At 39.3% G+C, this 21,885-nt stretch overlaps 1 protein-coding gene across 5 annotated transcripts in view; it reads right to left on the minus strand.

Annotated features, from left to right (window-relative positions):
• Positions 1-21,885, minus strand: part of LOC126259326 (condensin-2 complex subunit G2-like) — a 306,542-nt gene that overhangs the window by 91,786 nt on the left and 192,871 nt on the right. For 4 of the 5 annotated variants that reach the window (XM_049956017.1, XM_049956015.1, XM_049956013.1 and 1 more), the window contains exons 13-16: positions 20,799-21,022; positions 18,842-19,111; positions 5,504-5,671; positions 5,230-5,411 (exon numbers count right to left, since the gene is read on the minus strand). In XM_049956017.1, the coding sequence (XP_049811974.1) occupies positions 5,230-5,411; positions 5,504-5,671; positions 18,842-19,111; positions 20,799-21,022 (844 nt within the window). The remainder of the gene's footprint in view (positions 1-5,229; positions 5,412-5,503; positions 5,672-18,841; positions 19,112-20,798; positions 21,023-21,885) is intronic. The other variant, XM_049956016.1, reaches the window with a different exon arrangement.

Consider the following 21,885-nt stretch of genomic DNA (forward strand, 5'->3'; position numbering starts at 1 on the left):
CAAAAAAAAAAGGAGACACTTGTTCTGAAAGCTTGCACATTTCTTTAACTTGTACATGTGTTTTCTCCTGCCCCGCTTGGTAAATAAATATTTTATCCACCCACTTCTATTTTCAATGAAAACAATCGATTATTGACAAAATTGTTTAATTGGATAGATAAACAATCTACCCACAAAGCAGCGGCAGAACACATACATAAGAGATGGTTGTAATTGGCTAGCTTTCGGAGCCAGTGGCTCCTTCTTCAAGCAGAAACCTAACACATTTCTTCTCATTAATACCCTTGTAAACAAATGTTTTGTCCTTTTCATATTATTTTTCTAATTCATAGTTTTCAAAACCTGTAGGATAGGGATTATGTAACAGCAACAAGAAAAGGCACATACTGGAAGAATTCACAGAGTGAAAAACAGAAACAAAAGTGATTTACAGAACTGGTGCAGTGCCCAGCTATGTATTTCCTTCTCATCAACTGAACAATGGCGATATTTACCTATCAATTATGTTTTTTTGTCACTTTTTGAAAACAAAATTTGACGATCTACAACTTTTCTCCTGTAAGATTTTACTTCCAACTGACCAATTCTCAGATGATGCTCGTTTTATAGTGATGAAACAAGTGTTTTTTGAAAAGTATGAAATATTACTGATGTAGCTTTTCTATGTTGTTGTTATGGTCTTCAGTCCTGAGACTGGTTTGATGCAGCTCTCCATGCTACTCTATCCTGTGCAAGCTTCTTCATCTCCCAGTACCTACTGCAACCTACATCCTTCTGAATCTGTTTAGTATATTCATCTCTTGGTCTCCCTCTACGATTTTTACCCTCCACGCTGCCCTCCAACGCTAAATTTGTGATCCCTTGATGCCTCAAAACATGTCCTACCAACCGATCCCTTCTTCTAGTCAAGTTGTGCCACAAACTTCTCTTCTCCCCAATCCTATTCAATACCTCCTCATTAGTTACGTGATCTACCCACCTTATCTTCAGCATTCTTCTGTAGCACCACATTTCAAAAGCTTCTATTCTCTTCTTGTCCAAACTGGTTATCGTCCATGTTTCACTTCCATTCATGGCTACACTCAATACAAATACTTTCAGAAACGACTTCCTGACACTTAAATCTATACTCAATGTTAACAAATTTCTCTTCTTCAGAAACGATTTCCTTGCCATTGCCAGTCTACATTTTATATCCTCTCTACTTCGACCATCATTAGTTATTTTACTCCCTAAATAGCAAAACTCCTTTACTACTTTAAGTGTCTCATTTCCTAATCTAATCCCCTCAGCATCACCCGATTTAATTTGACTACATTCCATTATCCTCGTTTTGCTTTTGGTAATGTTCATCTTATATCCTCCTTTCAACACACTGTCCATTCCGTTCAACTGCTCTTCCAAGTCCTTTGCTGTCTCTGACAGAATTACAATGTCATCGGCGAACCTCAAAGTTTTTACTTCTTCTCCATGAATTTTAATACCTACTCCGAATTTTTCTTTTGTTTCCTTTACCGCTTGCTCAATATACAGATTGAATAACATCAGGGAGAGGCTACAACCCTGTCTCACTGCTTTCCCAACCACGGCTTCCCTTTCATGCCCCTCGACTCTTATAACTGCCATCTGGTTTCTGTACAAATTGTAAATAGCCTTTCGCGCCCTGTATTTTACCACTGCCACCTTCAGAATTTGAAAGAGAGTATTCCAGTTAACGTTGCCAAAAGCTTTCTCCAAGTCTACAAATGCTAGAAACGTAGGTTTGCCTTTTCTTAATCTTTCTTCTAAGATAAGTCGTAAGGTTAGTATTGCCTCACGTGTTCCAACATTTCTATGGAATCCAAACTGATCTTCCCCGAGGTCCGCTTCTACCAGTTTTTCCATTCGTCTGTAAAGAATTCGCATTAGTATTTTGCAGCTGTGACTTATTAAACTGATAGTTCGGTAATTTTCACATCTGTCAACACCTGCTTTCTTTGGGATTGGAATTATTATATTCTTCTTGAAGTCTGTGGGTATTTCGCCTGTCTCATACATCTTGCTCACCAGATGGTAGAGTTTTGTCATGGCTGGCTCTCCCAAGGCCATCAGTAGTTTCCAATGGAATGTTGTCTACTCCCGGGGCCTTGTTTCGACTCAGGTCTTTCAGTGCTCTGTCAAACTCTTCACGCAGTATCGTATCTCTCATTTCATCATCATCTACATCCTCTTCCATTTCCATAATATTGTCCTCAAGTACATCGCCCTTGTATAAACCCTCTATATACTCCTTCCACCTTTCTGCCTTCCCTTCTTTGCTTAGAACTGGGTTGCCATCTGAGCTCTTGATATTCATACAAGTGGTTCTCTTTTCTCCAAAGGTCTCTTTAACTTTCCTGTAGGCAGTATCTATCTTACCCCTAGTGAGACAAGCCTCTACATCCTTACATTTATCCTCTAGCCATCCCTGCTTTTTTACTGCATTTTTATATTTTCTCCTTTCATCAATTAAATTCAATATTTCTTCTGTTACCCAAGGATTTCTATTAGCCCCTGTCTTTTTACCTACTTGATCCTCTGCTGCCTTCACTACTTCATCTCTCAGAGCTACCCATTCTTCTTCTACTGTATTTCTTTCCCCCATTGCTGTCAATTGTTCCCTTATGCTCTCCCTGAAACTCTCTGCAACCTCTGGGTCTTTCAGTTTATCCAGGTCCCATCTCCTTAAATTCCCACCTTTTTGCAGTTTCTTCAGTTTCAATCTGCAGTTCATAACCAATAGATTGTGGTAAGAATCCACATCTGCCCCTGGAAATGTCTTACAATTTAAAACCTGGTTCCTAGTTCTATAGTAAAGTTTAATCAAATAGCAAAGTTACAGTACTGAATCAATGCAGAATTTAGTGGTCTACATTCTTGATAGCCTTGGCTTTTTCAATTAAATGCTTAGTTTCAAAGGAATTTGAAGGATGGTGCAGGATACCCACACAAGAAAAGTTCAAAATTTTGGTGTTTTCCTTCTCATCATGGCTGAATTCCAATAGGGGCAAACTCAGGTTATTCATATCAGAAACCTACATTAATGATTAAAACAGTTTACAGGATTCCACAAATTTTTGGAAGACAGAATTCTTATTTTCTTGGCTTGTGGTGGATTTTTTAATTTTGTTTCAGAAAATAAATGAGATCCAAACAATAAACACTTTGTGTAAACCGGATGTCAGTCACGCACAATGTGATGTAAGCATTTGGAATGAAGTTATCTCACAGAATTGTGGTCCTTAGGAAAAATTTGTGAAGACTGCTTGTCAACTTAAGTAGCATGCAGAAGAAGAAGAAGAAGAAGAAGAAGAAGAAGAAGAAGACGGAAACCATGGCAGAACTGATCGCAATACCAAAAAAAAGGAACTGTATAAGTGATAATCTTTTGAAAGTGTACTTCAGGAATATTTCAATGGATTTATTTTAGATTTTATTGTTATCAATTAAAAACCTGTGGTGCTAAAAAGGAATCAGGATGATATGTAAAGAACTAAAAAAACTATCTGGCCTCTCTCTGCATTTGTATCCCAGTATTCTTCACGGTTGGGTATCTTCTGTAAATTGTAAACCTGATTATCTAAAAGAGGTTTCCAACTATCTAAAACAGAATACCAGAGACAAACAATATATTACAGAATTAACAAAGGAAAACTGAATGGAAGTTCTATTAAAAACATTACACATTGGGAACTGTAAAACAAAATCAGGTGAAAGGAAATTTAAAATCGTATGAAATCTTACCCATAAAAAGAGGGGAAAAATGTTTCTTACTTTTCTGGCCACTCCTATATATTTATAAATGTAGATTCAGAAACCTCCCCACCACTGACACATGTGACCCACCTTATGAATCAAACTTAGGAGGCAGAAACCAATCCATGCAGCAGCGATGCATCCCCCCCCCCCCCCCCCCAATTCCCTTCGCCACCCATTCTCTTCGGGACAGGCCGCAGCACCACACCACAACTTCGCGCAAACAGCTAGCCTGTGTGAATACCCATGGCACTTGTCCCAGAACAAGAATATTACGGAACATAAATACCGCAGAATCTTTAGCGGGAATCCCAGCACCTCTCTCCCCACTTCCTTAGCAGGCCAGGGACATGCCTGGGGCAGGTCTTAACATAAGATGGTGATTCCAATTCCCCACTTAGCCATAGTATACAAGATACCACATTTAGCAAGTAATAACATTTCCTCACTGCTCCATTGAAGACACAAGCAGAGGGTACAATGTGCGTGCTCTCTGGTAGAGTTCTGCACTTAAATATATGGTCATGTACACTTACTTGCCTGTTGTCTCTTGAAGTCTTCAGACAGCACCATTAGAGTGTGTTTCACTATTGTTGTTCTACAATTTCTCTTTTCAGTATTCACTTTGGACTGATCTTGTACACTTACAACAACCTTGTTGTGGTTTGGATTCTATTTCAGGCCAGCCATTCACTATATGAATTTAATTCATTACCAGCCACTTGGGAATGTCATATGTTTCATCAGCCACTATGTGCTGAACGATATTGAACTTCTACTGCACAGGAATATCAAGAATGTAGGAAAAGACAGATTGTTACATACCATAAAGAAGACACATTAAGTTGCAGACAGGCAGTATTAAAAGATATTTACGCAGAGCTTTCGACCACAGCCTTCATCAGCAAAAGAGAAACAGGAAACATAGTGGCCCGAGCTACCAGAGTTGCTAGTCACGTGTGTGTGAGGTGTGCTTGCTTGTGCGTATAATGGTGAAGGTTATCTATTTCACTTTTGCTGATGAAGGCTGTGGCAAAAAGCTTTGTGTATTTGTCTTTTTAACTGTGCCTGTCTGCAACTTCATGTGTCTTCTTTACGGTAAGTGATAATCTATGTTTTCTTGCCTTATTAAACTTCTATTATCTAAGCCAGGCAGGGTAGTAAAGTGGTGACATTTCAGTGACACAATCCAATGAAATTCTTGAGAGCCTAAGCATCAAGTTTTTGTCTCTGTTTTGGATTACATTCAGCAACACAATCCAATGCAATTCTTGACAGCTTATGCATAAAGGTTTTGTCTGAAAAGACCTGCATTACTTGAAACTAATAGAGGGAAGACAGAATCAGGGTTCTACTAAAAGCATCAAACATTGAGAACTGTAAAACTAAAGTAGTTGAAAAGGAATTTAAAATCTGACAAAAGCTTACAACTAAAAAGAAGGAAAAATTTCTTACTTTTCTGACCAATCCAGTATAGTAGTAAAAGCAGACTCAGAATCAAATTTGTGCCCTTCTGAACCAATTTTTAGATATGGAATTAGCTTCAAATAACGTGAGAAGCATTCTATTATGAATTCATCTGACAGCAGACAACTGTCAAATGCAGAACTATGTTCCATGCGTGTTTCTATTAGTTTCTGAAAATAAAATAATAAAAACATATTCAGTATCATAGAATTCTTCAACAGATTAAATCTGAAAATAAAACCATTGTAACTATGTATCTCACCTTTACTCTTTCTAAATAGTTCCAGATCTCCACAATGAGGCTATAATGTTTTGCCAAAATTTTAGCATAGTTTGGAGGGTAACAAAATATTGCATTTAATACACGAAAGCCCAGAAGTGGATTTGGTTCACGGGCATCCTTAATTTTTACTTTTCTTCGTTCTGCTTTCTGAAAGATAAAAGGAACACTTATCAGTTATGTACAACTTTTGACAAATGCTCAATTTAACAATACAAAAATCAGTTACATCAATAAAGAATCAATGAACAAAAGTTTATGTGCAACAAACTATACTTTTGTTTTTTTTCCCCTTCCTTTAAACTCCAAAATTAAAATTCTATCTGAAATTGTAGCATACTAGTTCCCCTGATCTAATAGTCACTGTTGGCAGCCAGACACTGAGTGGATACAACAGAGCTCTTACGATGATGGTGGTTTCCGAAGACAAGAAGTTTGGATGAATTTTCATGTTTATTACACCAGGTGGACAACTATTAATACGGTCATGATCAGCCATTTGACATCCACTGCTGGATACAGAATTTTCCATTCATTGTGTTATTCACTTATGCAGATCCACATCGCTCCAGCACAATTTATAAAGAATTTACTCACCTACCATTAAACTGTCATCTTGGTCTTTTCTTATCCTTTGGAGTCCATACAAGAACTTCCTTGGACCACCTCCCATCTATTTGCTGAACTTCTTGGCCCATCTTCCATCCATTTGCCTAAGGCCCTTGCAATGTCTCTTGCAGCAGTCTCTCCGCGGTATTTTCAGAAATTTTATAAATTATATAACTCAGTACATATCTCGAAATATCTCTTCTTATCTTACCGATTCCTAAACTTTAATATATGATGATTATCAATGTAAAGTAGTTTCAAGCCCTATTATTCCTTGGAGCGTCCATATACTCCAAGGAATAGCTTCTCTGCTATCTATGTTTTCTCTTATGAAAAGAATGAAGGAGATCTTGCCGATTAGCCGTGAAAGGAGGAGGATGTATATGTATGTATTGTTGAGCGAGTCGCCATCTTGATGAGATTCTGTATGAGAACGAATTTAATACATGAACTAAACTAAAGTAAGTGTGATCACGTATTATTTAACTGATTTTTATTGACAGTGTCTGCTTACTACACTGTGTTGCATGGGATCAGTGGGGAATGTCTGATTTACTCTGGACGAGCCTGCCGTTTTGTATGCTCAAGATATCCAGTTTATTACTTCCAAAAAATAGGCTAACAAGGTCTTACCAGCAGATCTCTGGTCTTCCCCATGTGATCACCGAAAGTTAATAATTATTACAAATGTTTTCAGGAGATTGACTGACAATTTTTGTCGCACCGAGACTTCGAAATTGCTTCACTGCCTTATGGAATTTAAGTTAAGCTCAATTTAATCAGGATAGAACAGTATTGAACTGTGTGAATGTGATATGCCTGCTTTGTGAATGAAAATTCCCTTAATATACACATGTTTTTACTATCCTGATCAGTGAAGCTAAATCAGGCCGGTGTGAGAGAGGTATTTTTTAAATTTTATATCCCACAAAAAAAAAAATTAAACCCTGTCCCACCCACCTGCACTTCTCTTTAATTACAGCTGTAATTACATCTCCTACAAAGCCCTGTTCCCTGATCTCCCCTCCTAGTATCTGCTATCATGATCTCTCCGCCACTTTCATAGGAACCCTCTTTTTATGAATAGTCTTCGATTAGAAGTGCATGTACCACTGTCATTAATCCAAACCTGGCAATACATAGTGACTGCAGACTTTACATTTCATATGCATTAGAGTTTTAGTTTTGGAAATCTTATTTAAATTACTAAAGATTGGAAAAGTAAGAAGGAACGCTGCACCTTGGCTAACTTAAGAACTAAAACAACTCATGACCCTCAGAGATGCTGGCATACAAACTCAGCCCACATGAAAAAAATCATGCTACTCACAAGTAGAAGCAGAACAGAGTCAGCCAAGACGTGAGAAATGCAAATCTCTGACAACAGAAATAGACTAGCTGTCTTGTGCAAAAACGTGCATGGTCTTGGCATAGGCAACATAAAAGCTGCAACTGATCCATGGTTCCAGCCAAAGAAATGAACCAATACATCACATCACCTACAAAGACAACTGAACCACAAGTGAAACAGACACTCATTGATTAGTTCATAGGGGGTAAATGACTGTAGCCACAATAAACTCTATCTAAAGCATGTTACTTGCAATACTGTCAGAAAAGCCATCAGATCAGCATCTACCAGACACAATGGCATCACAGTCCAAATGATAAAGGTTATTGGTCCACTACTGCCCATTATAAGAGATATATTCAACCACTCCTTAATCACAAGTGTTTTCTCTGTGGCCTGGAAACAGAGACTAGCTAAGCCACTACCTAAAAAGAACATTAACACAGCACCCTCTGATAACCAGCCTATTTGCATTCTTCCTGCACTGCCCAAGGCCTTAAAATATATATTCATAACCAGCTAACAAACAACCAAATACACGAATGCCATCAAGTTTATGTAAATAGCACAGCACACCATCTGCCTTAATAAAGGTAACAGATGACTTCAAGCTTGCCATGGATGCACAAGAGGCAACTACCACATGCTTCTTGGACTTCAGTAAAGCCTTTGACGGTGTCAACTTCGACATTTTACTTTCCAAACTTAGCAACCTAAGTTTATCACCAAGTTTAGTGCAATGGTTTCACTCATACCTGATGTATTGCCAGCAGTACATCATATCCAGCACCATAAGGTCACAATTGAAGCAGGGAGTATCAGGTGTCCCCCAAGATTTGGTATTAGCTACTACACTCTTTTCACTGTACATCAATGATGTGTCATCAGTTTTATCCTACTGCAAATATCATATGTCTGCTGATGACTTCCAGTTGTATCAAAGGGCAAAACCAAGAAACCCAAAGACAGCTATGAGAATCTCAATACCAACCACTGGGCATTATCAACAAGAGCGCAGGATATAAGATTAAAGGTCAAACCATCCAAAACCTAAGCAGTACTGGCTGGTCATTCTAGGCTCATTAGCCCAAATCAGTATCAAGAAACACTCCATCTTTAATGCTAAATGGGATAAATATCAACTTCTCTCCTTCAACAAAGAGTCTAGGTGTAATAACAGATGAAAATCTAAATTGGACTGACCTGAAAAAGAAACTTGTAGAAACACTTATACTTCCAATTACTGATTACAGCGATGTTTTCATGCAAGCCCTTTCTCATCACAGTTCACGCCGCCTGGAAATGGTTATTAATGCCTGTATTTGTTATATCTGTGATATTTGACTCTTCGATCACATTTCACTATTATATGCACAGTTATCCTGGCTGCAAGCAGACAAATGCAGAGATATCCATACCCTCTGTCTTCTCTACTGTCTTATGAACGAACACTGTCCTTCATATCTCTCCTCCACCTTAACATTCTTGTCTGAACAATATGGCAGAAATACCCATTCTCATCAGAGCAAAATCCTTTCTGTTCTACTTCATTGTTCAGTCACTTTCTCGACGCCCTTCACAGTACCAGGAAAGTGGCTCTGGAAAAAATCTTCTGCATTACATTAAAGAACTGAATGATGTCTCTATCTTCACCAAAAGCAATTAATAACATGTCTACTGATGTAACAGTAAGTATTACCACTGTCCCTGTATGCACTAGTTACTCTTGTACATCTTTCTTTCCAACCAGATCTTTCTGATTTTGCAGTACTCTTAGTTGGTGGAGCATTCTTAAATTTCCTTTCCCCAAAACTCACTGCATCAGAGAAAAAATTCTCCTGGTCTGGTGTAAGAGAGGGCCTGATGCTCATAATCAGATCAGGTTAAATAAATAAAATAACGTCAGGTCATATTTACTCTTCTGTTTTTTTATTGGCTATTTAAGCGTAGCCTTCAACTGGGTGGGAAGCGAGGGGCTAGTTGTTCTGAGGTTTTTAGTAATTTTATTTTTATTTATTTATTTTTTAATGATTTGCTTTTACATATTTTAGTCTTATAGCTTTTTAAGACTAAAATACCAGACAAATCTGTAATTCAAATACCTTGCTCTATTGTATTATGGTCTTTTTTTAAAATTGTTATGTGCTTATTGATAATTTTAGTGAATATCTTTTGCAGAGAGGTGACTGATAAATCAATAATTTATTTTTGTCTTTTTTCCTCCCATCAAAAAGTAGTCAAGCAGAATACTTGCAACTTTGTTCCAATTTTAGGGATCTGTCTTCCTCCACTGATGTTCCATAAACAATTTTGCAATTTATTGTTGTATTACTTTCCTTTGCACTTAACCATTTCTACTAAAATACCATCATCTCACATAGCCTTTACTTTCTTCATACATCCATCAACTTTATACACCTCATCTGGCATTGCTTAGGGAGGTCATTATTTTACTTCTTAACGATTTGTGTTCCTGTTTCATCTCTTTAACTATACAAACATTTAAAGAAGTTTTGGTACTGTCAAATAATTTTCTGCCCTCCTACTGATGAACTGTGTTGTCTAACTCACATAAGATCCTGTTTTGCCTTCTTCACAGTCCTACTGTTTTCCACTGTTTTGTGTTTAACCTTTTTCATAGTTCCACTGTTTCCCACAATTTGTCTCATCATATTTTCCTTGTCCTTTCTCACAACTTCCCAAAGACATTTAAAAATAGTTTTGTTCAATTTGGAGCAATCCATTATGTTCCAATTATCCACTATTTGGAACCCTCATAAGAAATGATAATTAATACAGTGTATACGCGGACAAGGAAAAATAATTCCCAGATTTTTCCTGGATATCCTAGTTAAAAAATATACTTTTTCCCAGATGAAAATACACTTTTTCTGTGCTAAGTGACAGTAGGTTTTCCATAGATTTTCCCTCTGAACTGTAAAACTTACCAATCCTTATACACAGACATAGAACTTCCTGGCACTTTAGGGGGAAAAAAAAGGAGTAAGTTTTGAAAAGACCTTCGATGTGCAGCAACACATTTGCTGCATATTTTTGTATTACGAAAGTATAAATTCAAATTCCACCAAACACAGCACATTAGTTTCCGTAGCATGGAAATCGAGATTGCAATGTCATTTCGTAAGTCAGTCATATCTCATGCCACGGGATCTCGCCAGCTGATGACAGCAGATATATAGAGCATAGGACGCATGTTGTTGTGCGCCAATAGCAGCAAAATTGCTGTTAAGTAGTGTGAACATACAAAGAGAAAAAGTTAACGGTTTAGATTGATATACATAGTGTAGCTACACGAAAAGCTAAGCTTTCACATATAAAATTGGTCCCAAAAATTAATAAGCTACAAGAAAAGCTGAGATTTCACATGCAATATTGATATTTTTCTGCATGTGTTGTACTTTAAGATACTTCACACAAATGTGTCATTAAATTTAAAATAATGACATAAATGTCTGATCTTCTGGGCTCGAAATTCCTCTAAGTGACTAGTCCTTAAAGTGTTAAGTTTTAAACGAGAGTCTAACACTCTGCGATTTAAGAAATTCATCCTACATTCTCACACGTAACATAATTCATCTTGCGTAAAAGGAAATTTACTTTGAAAGTAACACTTTTCAAACCACTATTCACAATATTTTCCCAAGTTTGTTACAAATAGAATCGTTTTATCAGCTTCCAGAGAGTGCCAGAAAATAGGCATCATTGCGTATGTGCAGCTGCAGTAATGTAGGAAGCCCGCATGTTCATATGTATAAAGCATTAAGAGATCTCACATTACACCACAAAAGAAACATGATATCAGAGGATACTCCAAGAGCATCAGAATTTTGTAAACCTTACTCAAACGCATAATTCAGCTTGAAGCACACATTGGTTTGTCGAGGTTCACAATCAAGTAGGCCCCACCTGATACTAAGCTTTTCAGTGTGGTTTTTGGGATGTAAATTTTCTTGGAGTACCAGTACTGTACTCTCTCATGTTTACAAACTGCCTATTAGCTTCTGTCTCGGGTTCTTCGGCCGACGTTCATCTAATGATTTTTCTGACGTTTCGCCAGCACGAGTGGCTGGCATTGTCAAAGCTTCACCCTCCATTGCCGGTGGTGAACTGGAGCCGAGCTCGCAGGCGCAGACTATATGTACCTGGCGCGCCAACGTCCGAGGGCTTCTCCGCGGTCATTTCCGGTGCGGTTCTCCTCTTGCTACCTGCGACGGTCGTTCGCTGCAGTACGGGAAGCCAGGATCCGTTTACCTTAAGGCTTTCCTCTTTCTTGTTCAAACTGTTCGCGTGTTTTTGTATTTCTACAGCTTCTCTGAACAAGCGCGTGTGATAGTGGTTATCTACAGCCAGAACTTCCGTGTCGGCGAATTTTATTACGTGGTCGGTCTCATTCAGTGCGTGTTCGGGCCACGGCCGATTTCTCCACCTGCCCCAACCTGCAATGTCGCTTATGCTCCTTGATCCTGGTGTTAATGGATCGTCCAGTCATCCCGACATAAACTTTTCCGCATTTGCATGGTATGCGGTATATTCCCGACATTGCAAGTGGGTCTCTTTTCTCCTTCGCCGATCTAAGACACTCTTTGATCTTCCTTGTCGGTTTGAAAATCGTCTTTACGCCATGTTTGCGCAATATACGGCCGATTCTGTCCGTCACTCTGGGAATGTATGGCAGAAAGGCCGTACCCGACATTTCTTTTTCTGGTTCCTTACTTCGCCGAGTGTTTGGCTCAGTTACACTTCTAATATAATTTGTGGAGTACCCATTGCTCCTCAGGACAGTTTCCAGGTGTTGCATTTCTCGTTTGAGGTGTTGCGGCTCACATATTCGTCCTGCTCTCGTTACGAGCGTACTAATCATGGCTCTTTTCTGGCTCGGGTGGTGGTTTGAGAGTTTGTGCAGGTATCGGTCCGTGTGAGTCGGTTTTCGATACACGCTGTGTCCCAGGTTTTCGCTGTCCCTTGTGACCAGCAAATCTAGAAATGGCAGTTTCTTGTCCTTTTCTACTTCCATGGTAAATGTTATGTTGGCATGGAGGCTGTTCAAGTGTCTTAGGAAGTCACCGAGCTGTTCTTCACCATGGCTCCACACCACGAAAGTATCATCGACGTACCTGTACCACACCTTAGGTTTGCAAGTCGCCGAGTCCAGTGCCTGTGCTTCGAATTGTTCATGAAGAAGTTGGCCACCACTGGACTGAGAGGACTACCCATGGCGACGCCTTCCAGCTGTTCGTAGAAGTCGCCATTCCACGTGAAATAGCTCGTGGTGAGACATGCATGGAAGAGCTTTCTGATGTCTAGCGGGAAAATGGAACCGATGTGCTCCAGAGCGTCACTGAGTGGCACTTTCGTAAATAACGAAACAACATCAAAGCTGACCAGGATGTCGTTTGGTGCAAGTTTCAGTTTCTTCAGCTTCTCAATGAAATGTCCTGAGTCCTTAATGTATGTGTCGGTCTTCCTCACGCGTGGTTGGAGCAGAGAGGCCAAGTGTTTTGCCAGTTTATATGTCGGTGATCCAGGAGCGCTAACGATCGGTCTCAGTGGAACATTGTTCTTTATGGATCTTGGGTAATCCAAACAGCCGAGGTGGTAGGGCTTCTGTGTCGCGCAGGATTCTCTGTATGTCCGCCAGCAGAGAAGACGCCTTGATCAATCGATTCGTATTCCGTGTGATACGTTGCGTCGGATCTGCGCTTAGTTTTCGGTACATCGTCGGATCTAATAGGTCTCGGATCTTTTGCTCATAATGATCACCGACATATAAACTGGCAAAACACTTGGCCTCTCTGCTCCAACCACGCGTGAGGAAGACCGACACATACATTAAGGACTCAGGACATTTCATTGAGAAGCTGAAGAAACTGAAACTTGCACCAAACGACATCCTGGTCAGCTATGATGTTGTTTCGTTATTTACGAAAGTGCCACTCAGTGACGCTCTGGAGCACATCGGTTCCATTTTCCCGCTAGACATCAGAAAGCTCTTCCATGCATGTCTCACCACGAGCTATTTCACATGGAATGGCGACTTCTATGAACAGCTGGAAGGCGTCGCCATGGGTAGTCCTCCAAGTCCAGTGGTGGCCAACTTCTTCATGAACAATTCGAAGCACAGGCACTGGACTCGGCAACTTCCAAACCTAGGGTGTGGTACAGGTACGTTGATGATACTTTCGTGGTGTGGAGCCATGGTGAAGAACAGCTCGGTGACTTCCTAAGACACTTGAACAGCCTCCATGCCAACATAACATTTACCATGGAAGTAGAAAAGGACAAGAAACTGCCATTTCTAGATTTGCTGGTCACAAGGGACGGCGAAAACCTGGGACACAGCGTGTATCGAAAACCGACTCACATTGACCGATACCTGCACAAACTCTCAAACCACCACCCGAGCCAGAAAAGAGCCATGATTAGTACGCTCGTAACGAGAGCAGGACGAATATGTGATCCGCAACACCTCAAACGAGAAATGCAACACCTGGAAACTGACCTGAGGAGCAATGGGTACTCCACAAATTATATTAGAAGTGTAACTGAGCCAAACACTCAGCGAAGTAAGGAACCAGAAAAAGAAATGTCGGGTACGGCCTTTCTGCCATACATTCCCAGAGTGACGGACAGAATCGGCCGTATATTGCGCAAACATGGCGTAAAGACGATTTTCAAACTGACAAGGAAGATCAAAGAGTGTCTTAGATCGGCGAAGGAGAAAAGAGACCCACTTGCAATGTCGGGAATATACCGCATACCATGCAAATGCGGAAAAGTTTATGTCGGGATGACTGGACGATCCATTAACACCAGGATCAAGGAGCATAAGCGACATTGCAGGTTGGGGCAGGTGGAGAAATCGGCCGTGGCCCGAACACGCACTGAATGAGACCGACCACGTAATAAAATTCGCCGACACGGAAGTTCTGGCTGTAGAGAACCACTATCACACGCGCTTGTTCAGAGAAGCTGTAGAAATACAAAAACACGCGAACAGTTTGAACAAGAAAGAGGAAAGCCTTAAGGTAAACGGATCCTGGCTTCCCGTACTGCAGCGAACGACCGTCGCAGGTAGCAAGAGGAGAACCGCACCGGAAATGACCGCGGAGAAGCCCTCGGACGTTGGCGCGCCAGGTACATATAGTCTGCGCACGCGAGCTCGGCTCCAGTTCACCACCGGCAATGGAGGGTGAAGCTTTGACAATGCCAGCCACTCGTGCTGGCGAAACGTCAGAAAAATCATTAGATGAACGTCGGCCGAAGAACCCGAGACAGAAGCCAATAGGCAGTTTGTCAACAAGTGGCCACGAAAGCCTCAACAATTTTGTCTCTTATGTTTGCTTCTTTATTATGCCATAATGCTGTACATGGCAGAAGGAGAAAACATTCCTTTGAAAGTCTGTGAACAATTGGAACTAGCCAATACTGTGGAACAAAATACTTCATTTCCAATAAATTGATTGCCTCACCGAAAAAGATTAATAAAGCCAAATTTCTTTAGAAAACTGACAAAAATAACTTCATTGTTCTGCAAGGCAATTAATGCTTGACTGACAAAAACGTGGAAATGAAATAAAATAAAATCAGAGAACTGAAATTAATAATATATTTTTGCCTTCTGTAAATATGTGAATGTATTTTAATTCACTTGATAGCTCCTGGCCACAGCAATCCGTTTAATTTTCATTTGATGTGGGAACTGTAAATGAAGAGGAAACAGTGAAATCACTTAATGTTAACAAGGTCAAACAAGGTCACGTGGAGACTACCCCCCCCCCCCCTTTCCCCACTACGATTCAGACACTCTGCACATGTGCGAATCTGGCAGCTAGGGCACACAAGAAAAATTTTTCTCGTTAGCATCTGGCTGCTTGCTACTACTACCTGTACAGTTAACAGCCACACTTCAAGTAGCCGGCAGCGGGAGAAGGTACTACTCATACGCGAGTCAACTGCGCATGCGCATTAGCAACAGTTCAAACGAACCTAATGTAAACACGTAGGCCTCACATAGCAAGCAGTTCATTGTCACGAAGTATTGTATAGCTTTCGCCCTAAGGCCATGGACATATTTTTGCTGTTCGCAGACGCTTGTGCATGCACAGTATTTTGTTGTTGTAAATGGCGCAATTCCTTTGCAACTAAAGTTTTTTTTTTCCCCTCTCGTTTATGTTTTATTGCTGCAATATTATTCTCCTGTAGCAGGATATAGTAACATTTTTTGCTAGAGTATCAGTTCTTACCAGTCAAAACTACAAAAATTTAACTGAAAACTAAAACAATGAAAAAATCCCCGGAAATCAAAAAAATTCCCGGGTTTTTCCAGTTGAAAAAATTCCCAGGTTTTTCCTGGATTTTCCGCTTGTCCCGGGTAATATACACCCTGTAACAGTTGCTTCACTTCATTTGTACAGCTTGGTAGGGTAGTGGAACACTGTCATTAAGGACATTAATAGCTGGCACAATGGATGTCTTGTGGAAGCCACAAAATAATTACAGTTTTTGTTAGATATTTGGCAACTTATTTGTTAACCTGTGATCGTAAGAAACCTATCCTGAATATGAAATTACAGGACCCTACCAATTAAGCTTGTCAGTTCGCTCCCTACGCAGCGCACATGTTAGGACAAGGACCGAAATAATACCCAGCTACAGGATAATGGGGGAGGATCTTACAAAGTGAAAACGAATGGTATCTTTCATGCATGGAGAATAATTACAGGGTGTATACATGGACAAGGAAAACAAATTCCCGGATTTTTCCCGTCCACTTTCTCCAGGATGAAAATACACTTTTTCCATGTTAAGTGACAGTATACTCTTCCTCGGCACTGTAAAAGTCATCAATCCTTTGAATGTTTATGGTTTTATATACCGATGTAGAATTCCCCGGCACCTTAGAAAATAAAACTGAGGGGGAAAAACACGTTTTGAAAGACCTTTTATGTGCAGCAACATGTACACTGCATATTTTCATATTACGAAGGTATAGATTTGAATTCCACCAAATAACGCATGTCACTTTCCGAAGCAATGAAATTGAGATTGCGATGTGCTTTGTAAGTGTCATAGCTCATTCACGTGATCTTGCCAGCTGATGACAGCAATAGGACACGTGATGTAGTCAGCCAATAGCAAGATCATTCTTAAGTAGCGCAAATACACAAATAAGAAAAGTTAATGGCTTAAATTAATATACTTAGCATTAATATACTTAGCATATAACATTGGTCTCGAAGATTAATAAGTTGGAAGAGAAGCTAAGCTTCCACATATAATGTTGATCTTTTTTGCGTGTGTTGCACTTTAAGATACACATACAAATGTGCCAGTAAAATTTTTAATAACGACGCAAATGTCTCATCTTCTGGGCTCGAAATACCTCTAAATGGTCGTCCTCAAAGAGTTGATTTTTAAATGAGAGTCAAACTCTTTGTGATTTACGAAATTCACCGTACATTCACCCACATAATTCATCTTGCGTAAAAGGATATTTCCTTTGAATGTAACGCTTTTCAAACCACCATTCGCAATATTTTCCCATGACCTCTTAGAAATAGATTCGTTTCAGCAGTTGCAAGAAAGCACCAGATAACTGGCGTCACCACGCTTACGCAGCTACGATGACGCAGGAAGCCCACATGCTCGTACACGTAACACATTAAAAGATCTTACATTATGTCATAAAAGAAACAAGACATCAAAGGATACTTCAAGAGCGTCGGAATTTCGCGAACCATACTAAAGTGCATAATTCGGCTTAAAATGCACATCCATATGTAAATTTTCTTGGAGTACCAGTACTCATGTTTGGTTCTTTATTATAGCATAATGCCATACATGCACTTGAAATGCAGCGAACAGTTGAAACTAGCCAATAGTGTGAAATTAAACACTTTGTTTCAAATAAATTGACTGCCTCAGTAGAAAGGATTAATAAAAGCCAAATCTCTTTAGCAAACCAGCAAAAATAACTTCATTGTTCTGTAAGGCGATTAATGCTTGACTGTCAAAGGTGGAAATAAAATCTGAAACTATTAACATATTTTAGCCTGCCGTAATTATGCAAACGTATTTTAATTCATTTGATAGCTCCCGGCCATAAAAATCCGTTTTGTTATCATTTAACATGAGAGCAATAAACGAAGAGGAAACAACAAAATCACTGAACGTAAACACAGGTCACGTGGAGACCCACCTCCCCCCCACAACTCGGACTGCTCTGTGCATCAGCCCCGGATCTACAATATTTCCGAACCAGGGCAATATTAAGTAGTGGCGCCCAGCCACACTTCTGTAACCAGAAGTGAGAATTCCCAGGTTTTTCCTGGTTTTCTCCCGGATGGAAAAATTCCCAGGTTTTTCCCAGATCTCCCGGTTGTCCCAGTTCGTGTACACCCTGAATTAAAGCACACACACCAATTATTTCAACCTTTATTTCCCTCCTTTTTTTTAACTACATATATTACAAATAGGTCTTTCTGCCAATTTAGAAACAGTCACCATGATGCCTCTATCGTTCCACACCATGTCATTATTATTTATTTCACAAGATGTAAAATTTAAAATCTAATGACTATTTTTGCTTTAACTCAGTTTGCATAACTTATTTCTTCCACTTGTATGAACTTTTTCAGTCTCATTGACAAATGTTAGGTTGTCATTCTACTGACTGCCATTACTTCTGAGGCACAGCAGAACAAATCAACACTGCATCAACATTAAGAATGTATATCAAGAAGATGTTTCCTCCATCAAGATAACATTCTAAAATGTTTAAGGCAAATTGTCAGTTTGTAAGTAACTCAGTTTCCTCAAAGTTTTTGTGTCATACAAACTGTTGGACATTCCTTAGTAATGATACATAAAATATGCAGAAATGATTCACTAGTGCTGTTAAGTCCAAGCTTATCTATCTCCATGAACCCAGTAGTTAATCTATAGATCAGGCTCCATCCATTCAGTTGAAATTTCCACAAATGGATAGTTCATAAGTAACATAATATATGCAGTTTTATCATACAAGACTTTTTAATGTGAATATTAACTATCAATTTAAGAGATGGAAAAATGAAAATTGTTAGCAAAATGTACAAAAACAGACATCAAGATCAAGAAAACTTAAGCATCAAAAAGGGCATACATGAAAAGCTAACAATTAGAATAGAGGGAGAAAAATTGTGAAAGTTCTTTAGTAACAGATTCACACCTATATATAAAAATGAAAACAAACAAACAAACACACACACACACACACACACACACACACACAAAATTACTGTGATCTGCACTGACATTAACACAGTAATTATATAGCCTCATACTAGACCGTAACATACCGGTTCACCATAACGAGTGGAGTTTAAATCTTCAGCTCTCAGTGCTTCATCGATCCAATTTTTGGCCATTTCAAGCAGTTCATCACCACGGTTCCAAGAGCAGAGCAGTGATACCAATTTCAACACTTCCTCATCTGAACTATCAACTGATAAAGCCTTCAACTGAGACAAACAGGTGCTGTCCAAGTGAAAGACAGGACGAACTGACTTCCTGACAGATTGTGGCATCAAACTGCACAAGTACAAGACTGAGTCATATGTGCGAGTTCCCTAAACATGGAAGAGATAATTGGTTGTAATCATTCTCAACAATAGTAAAAATTAAAACAGAAACATAGTTTCTATTTGTATGACAATGAAGCACAAACAAATGGCACAACAGTGGCAACCTCATTTACATTCAATTACAGTTTTTCTCACTCTATGCATTTATTTATTTGTAACACTACATGTATGTATTTTGTGTGTGTGTGTGTGTGTGTGTGTGTGTGTGTGTGTGCGCGCGCGCGCACGCGCGCGCACACATGTGGTATGATGATGGGAGTAGGGAGAGGGTGAAACACAGTGCTGGTACACAGCCTACTTCTCGCAAATAGCACCAAAGTGGCTGCCAAGCTTAATGTCCCCATCTAACAGATGGATCATGTCAACAATGTCACATGCCCTCTCTTCATGAGACACTGCAAACAGGTTTGGTATTTAAACCAGGTCACTGGCGCAAAGTCTGGCAGTCAGGAACATTACAACACCACCTCTCCTCCCCTCGCTGGCAAAATACCGGCACTGACAATTTTTTCCACCACTAGGATTCGAACCAGTTTATCCCTGGGCTGAACACCACTGCACAAGTGTGTATTGGCGACCCTGGTCACGGTCTCACTGGTTGTATTATTATGACCCACCATCCATTTTGGAGATCAAAATAACTCCCACATTTTGAAAGTGTGATATATGTATAACAGAGTTAAAAAAGATAAGCTTGGCAAACAATATGTATGCTGCCATATTGGTCTACATTTTTCCATACAGGACCATATAACACGCTATTAGCTTCATCAATTAAATAGTGGATATATGCACAATGAGATCACAAAACTCTTCAGATTCCAATAAATGTTTCTATTACGAATGATACATATAACTAATTTTTTTTTTAAGTTTTTCCAAGTTTTCATTACTTCACGTAATTTAAAATACAGGTAACAATAAACAGACACACTGTAAAAAAACACATGCTTCATGTGTCCTTCCAAGTAGTTGTTTCCATCTTATCTATACACACACTATCACTCTATTGTGACAAAAAAACCTCAGAGATAACATAGGGGTGTCACAAGAGTGATCTCAGTACTTGTACAATTTTTTCCTCATTACTCTGTTGCAGTCCAGAGAAACCAGCTGTGGCTGTTAAGATACAAATTTTGGAGTGATTGTTGATGTGCTGACGTCAACTGACAGTCAAAAGTTAAGAGATAAAAGTAAAAGAGACTGACAGAATACTTATGAGAAGCAAGTCTGTTGCACATATAAATGTATGAAGGGGGAGGGGGGAAGGAGGAGGAGGAGGAAATGAAGGAGGGTACAAAACATAAAACAGAAATCACACAGAACTATAAAACAGCAACCAGTATGAGCATATTATTAATATTTACTGCAACATACTGCAAATGATCTTCTTATAGAAAATTTAGTTGCAAAATATGAACAACAATTGGTGTAAAATGGACTTTCTTAATTCTTCCAGCCACTGGAAAAAAACTGCCAATTCAGCTGTAAAGTAACTATCTCCTTCGCCTGTTGTCCACAGTATCACTCAAATTTAAAACTGTAAATGAGAAGCTGTCTTTCAAAATGCTGGTGGTGTTTTGATTCCTCCCAACAAGATTTCATGATTTGGGATAACAAACATTTAGTGACACTTCAGAAATTAATTAAAAAGAAACAAACATCAACACACCTTGAAATAACGAAGAAAATCTGGGATGCACATCTTACACATAGTATACATCTTCTGCCACTGCTCCTTGTATTCAGCCTCTTGTTTTCTATGATCGTGTATTGTAAGTAAGGTGGACACTATATCAATGAAAATTTCAGTAACCAATGGGTTTTCAAGAGATGTTTTGAAGTAGAGCTCTGTTTCTCCATCTGTAGCTTCAGTATTCAATGGTCCACTTGTTTCTGGAAATAATATATGAAGTATATGACAACAGGTTCCCTACTTAAAAACACTGTATATGATTGGCTTCTTGAAAAGTAATAGAACTTCATTTAATAACATGTCTTTTCAATATTTGTTTTTTTCATTTAAGGTAAATTTTGTCAAACAGCGTTACTCTACTTTGTGTACCTCCACCTTATTTGTTTGTGTGTGTGTGTGTGTGTGTGTGTGTGTGTGTGTGTGTCACGATGTAACGTAAATAAACTTCTCATTGTTTTTATATTTATTAACAATGCATTGGCTTCAAGCCAGTATACTCGAGAGTTGCTTGTTTACCTCTTGCATAGGTACATTGCTGTTACCCTTTCTCACAGAATTATTACCTGAGGCATTACTTTTTGGGTATATGCCTACCATTCAGTCTCTAGAGTCAAACAACAGTACAGGTTCTAGTCAACAAGTGTAAAACACTTTTGTCTCCACTGTTGTTGTTGTGGTCTTCAGTCCTGAGACTGGTTTGATGCAGCTCTCCACGCTACTCTAAATTGTGCAAGCTTCTTCATCTCCCAGTACCTACTGCAACCTACATCCTTCTGAATGTGCTTAGTGCATTCACCTCTTGGTCTCCCCCTACGATTTTTACCTTCCAAGCTGCCCTCCAATACTAAATTGGTGATCCTTTGATGCCTCAGAATATGTCCTACCAACCGATCCCTTCTTCTAGTCAAGTTGTGCCACAAACTTCTCTTCCCCCCAATTCTATTCAATACCTCCTCATTAGTTATGTGATCTACCAAATCTACTCTTCAGCATTCTTCTGTAGCACCACATTTCAAAAGCTTCTATTCTCTTCTTGTCAAAACTACACTCCTGGAAATGGAAA

This window comes from Schistocerca nitens, chromosome 5 (assembly GCF_023898315.1).
Source record: "Schistocerca nitens isolate TAMUIC-IGC-003100 chromosome 5, iqSchNite1.1, whole genome shotgun sequence".
Lineage (NCBI taxonomy): Eukaryota > Metazoa > Arthropoda > Insecta > Orthoptera > Acrididae > Schistocerca > Schistocerca nitens.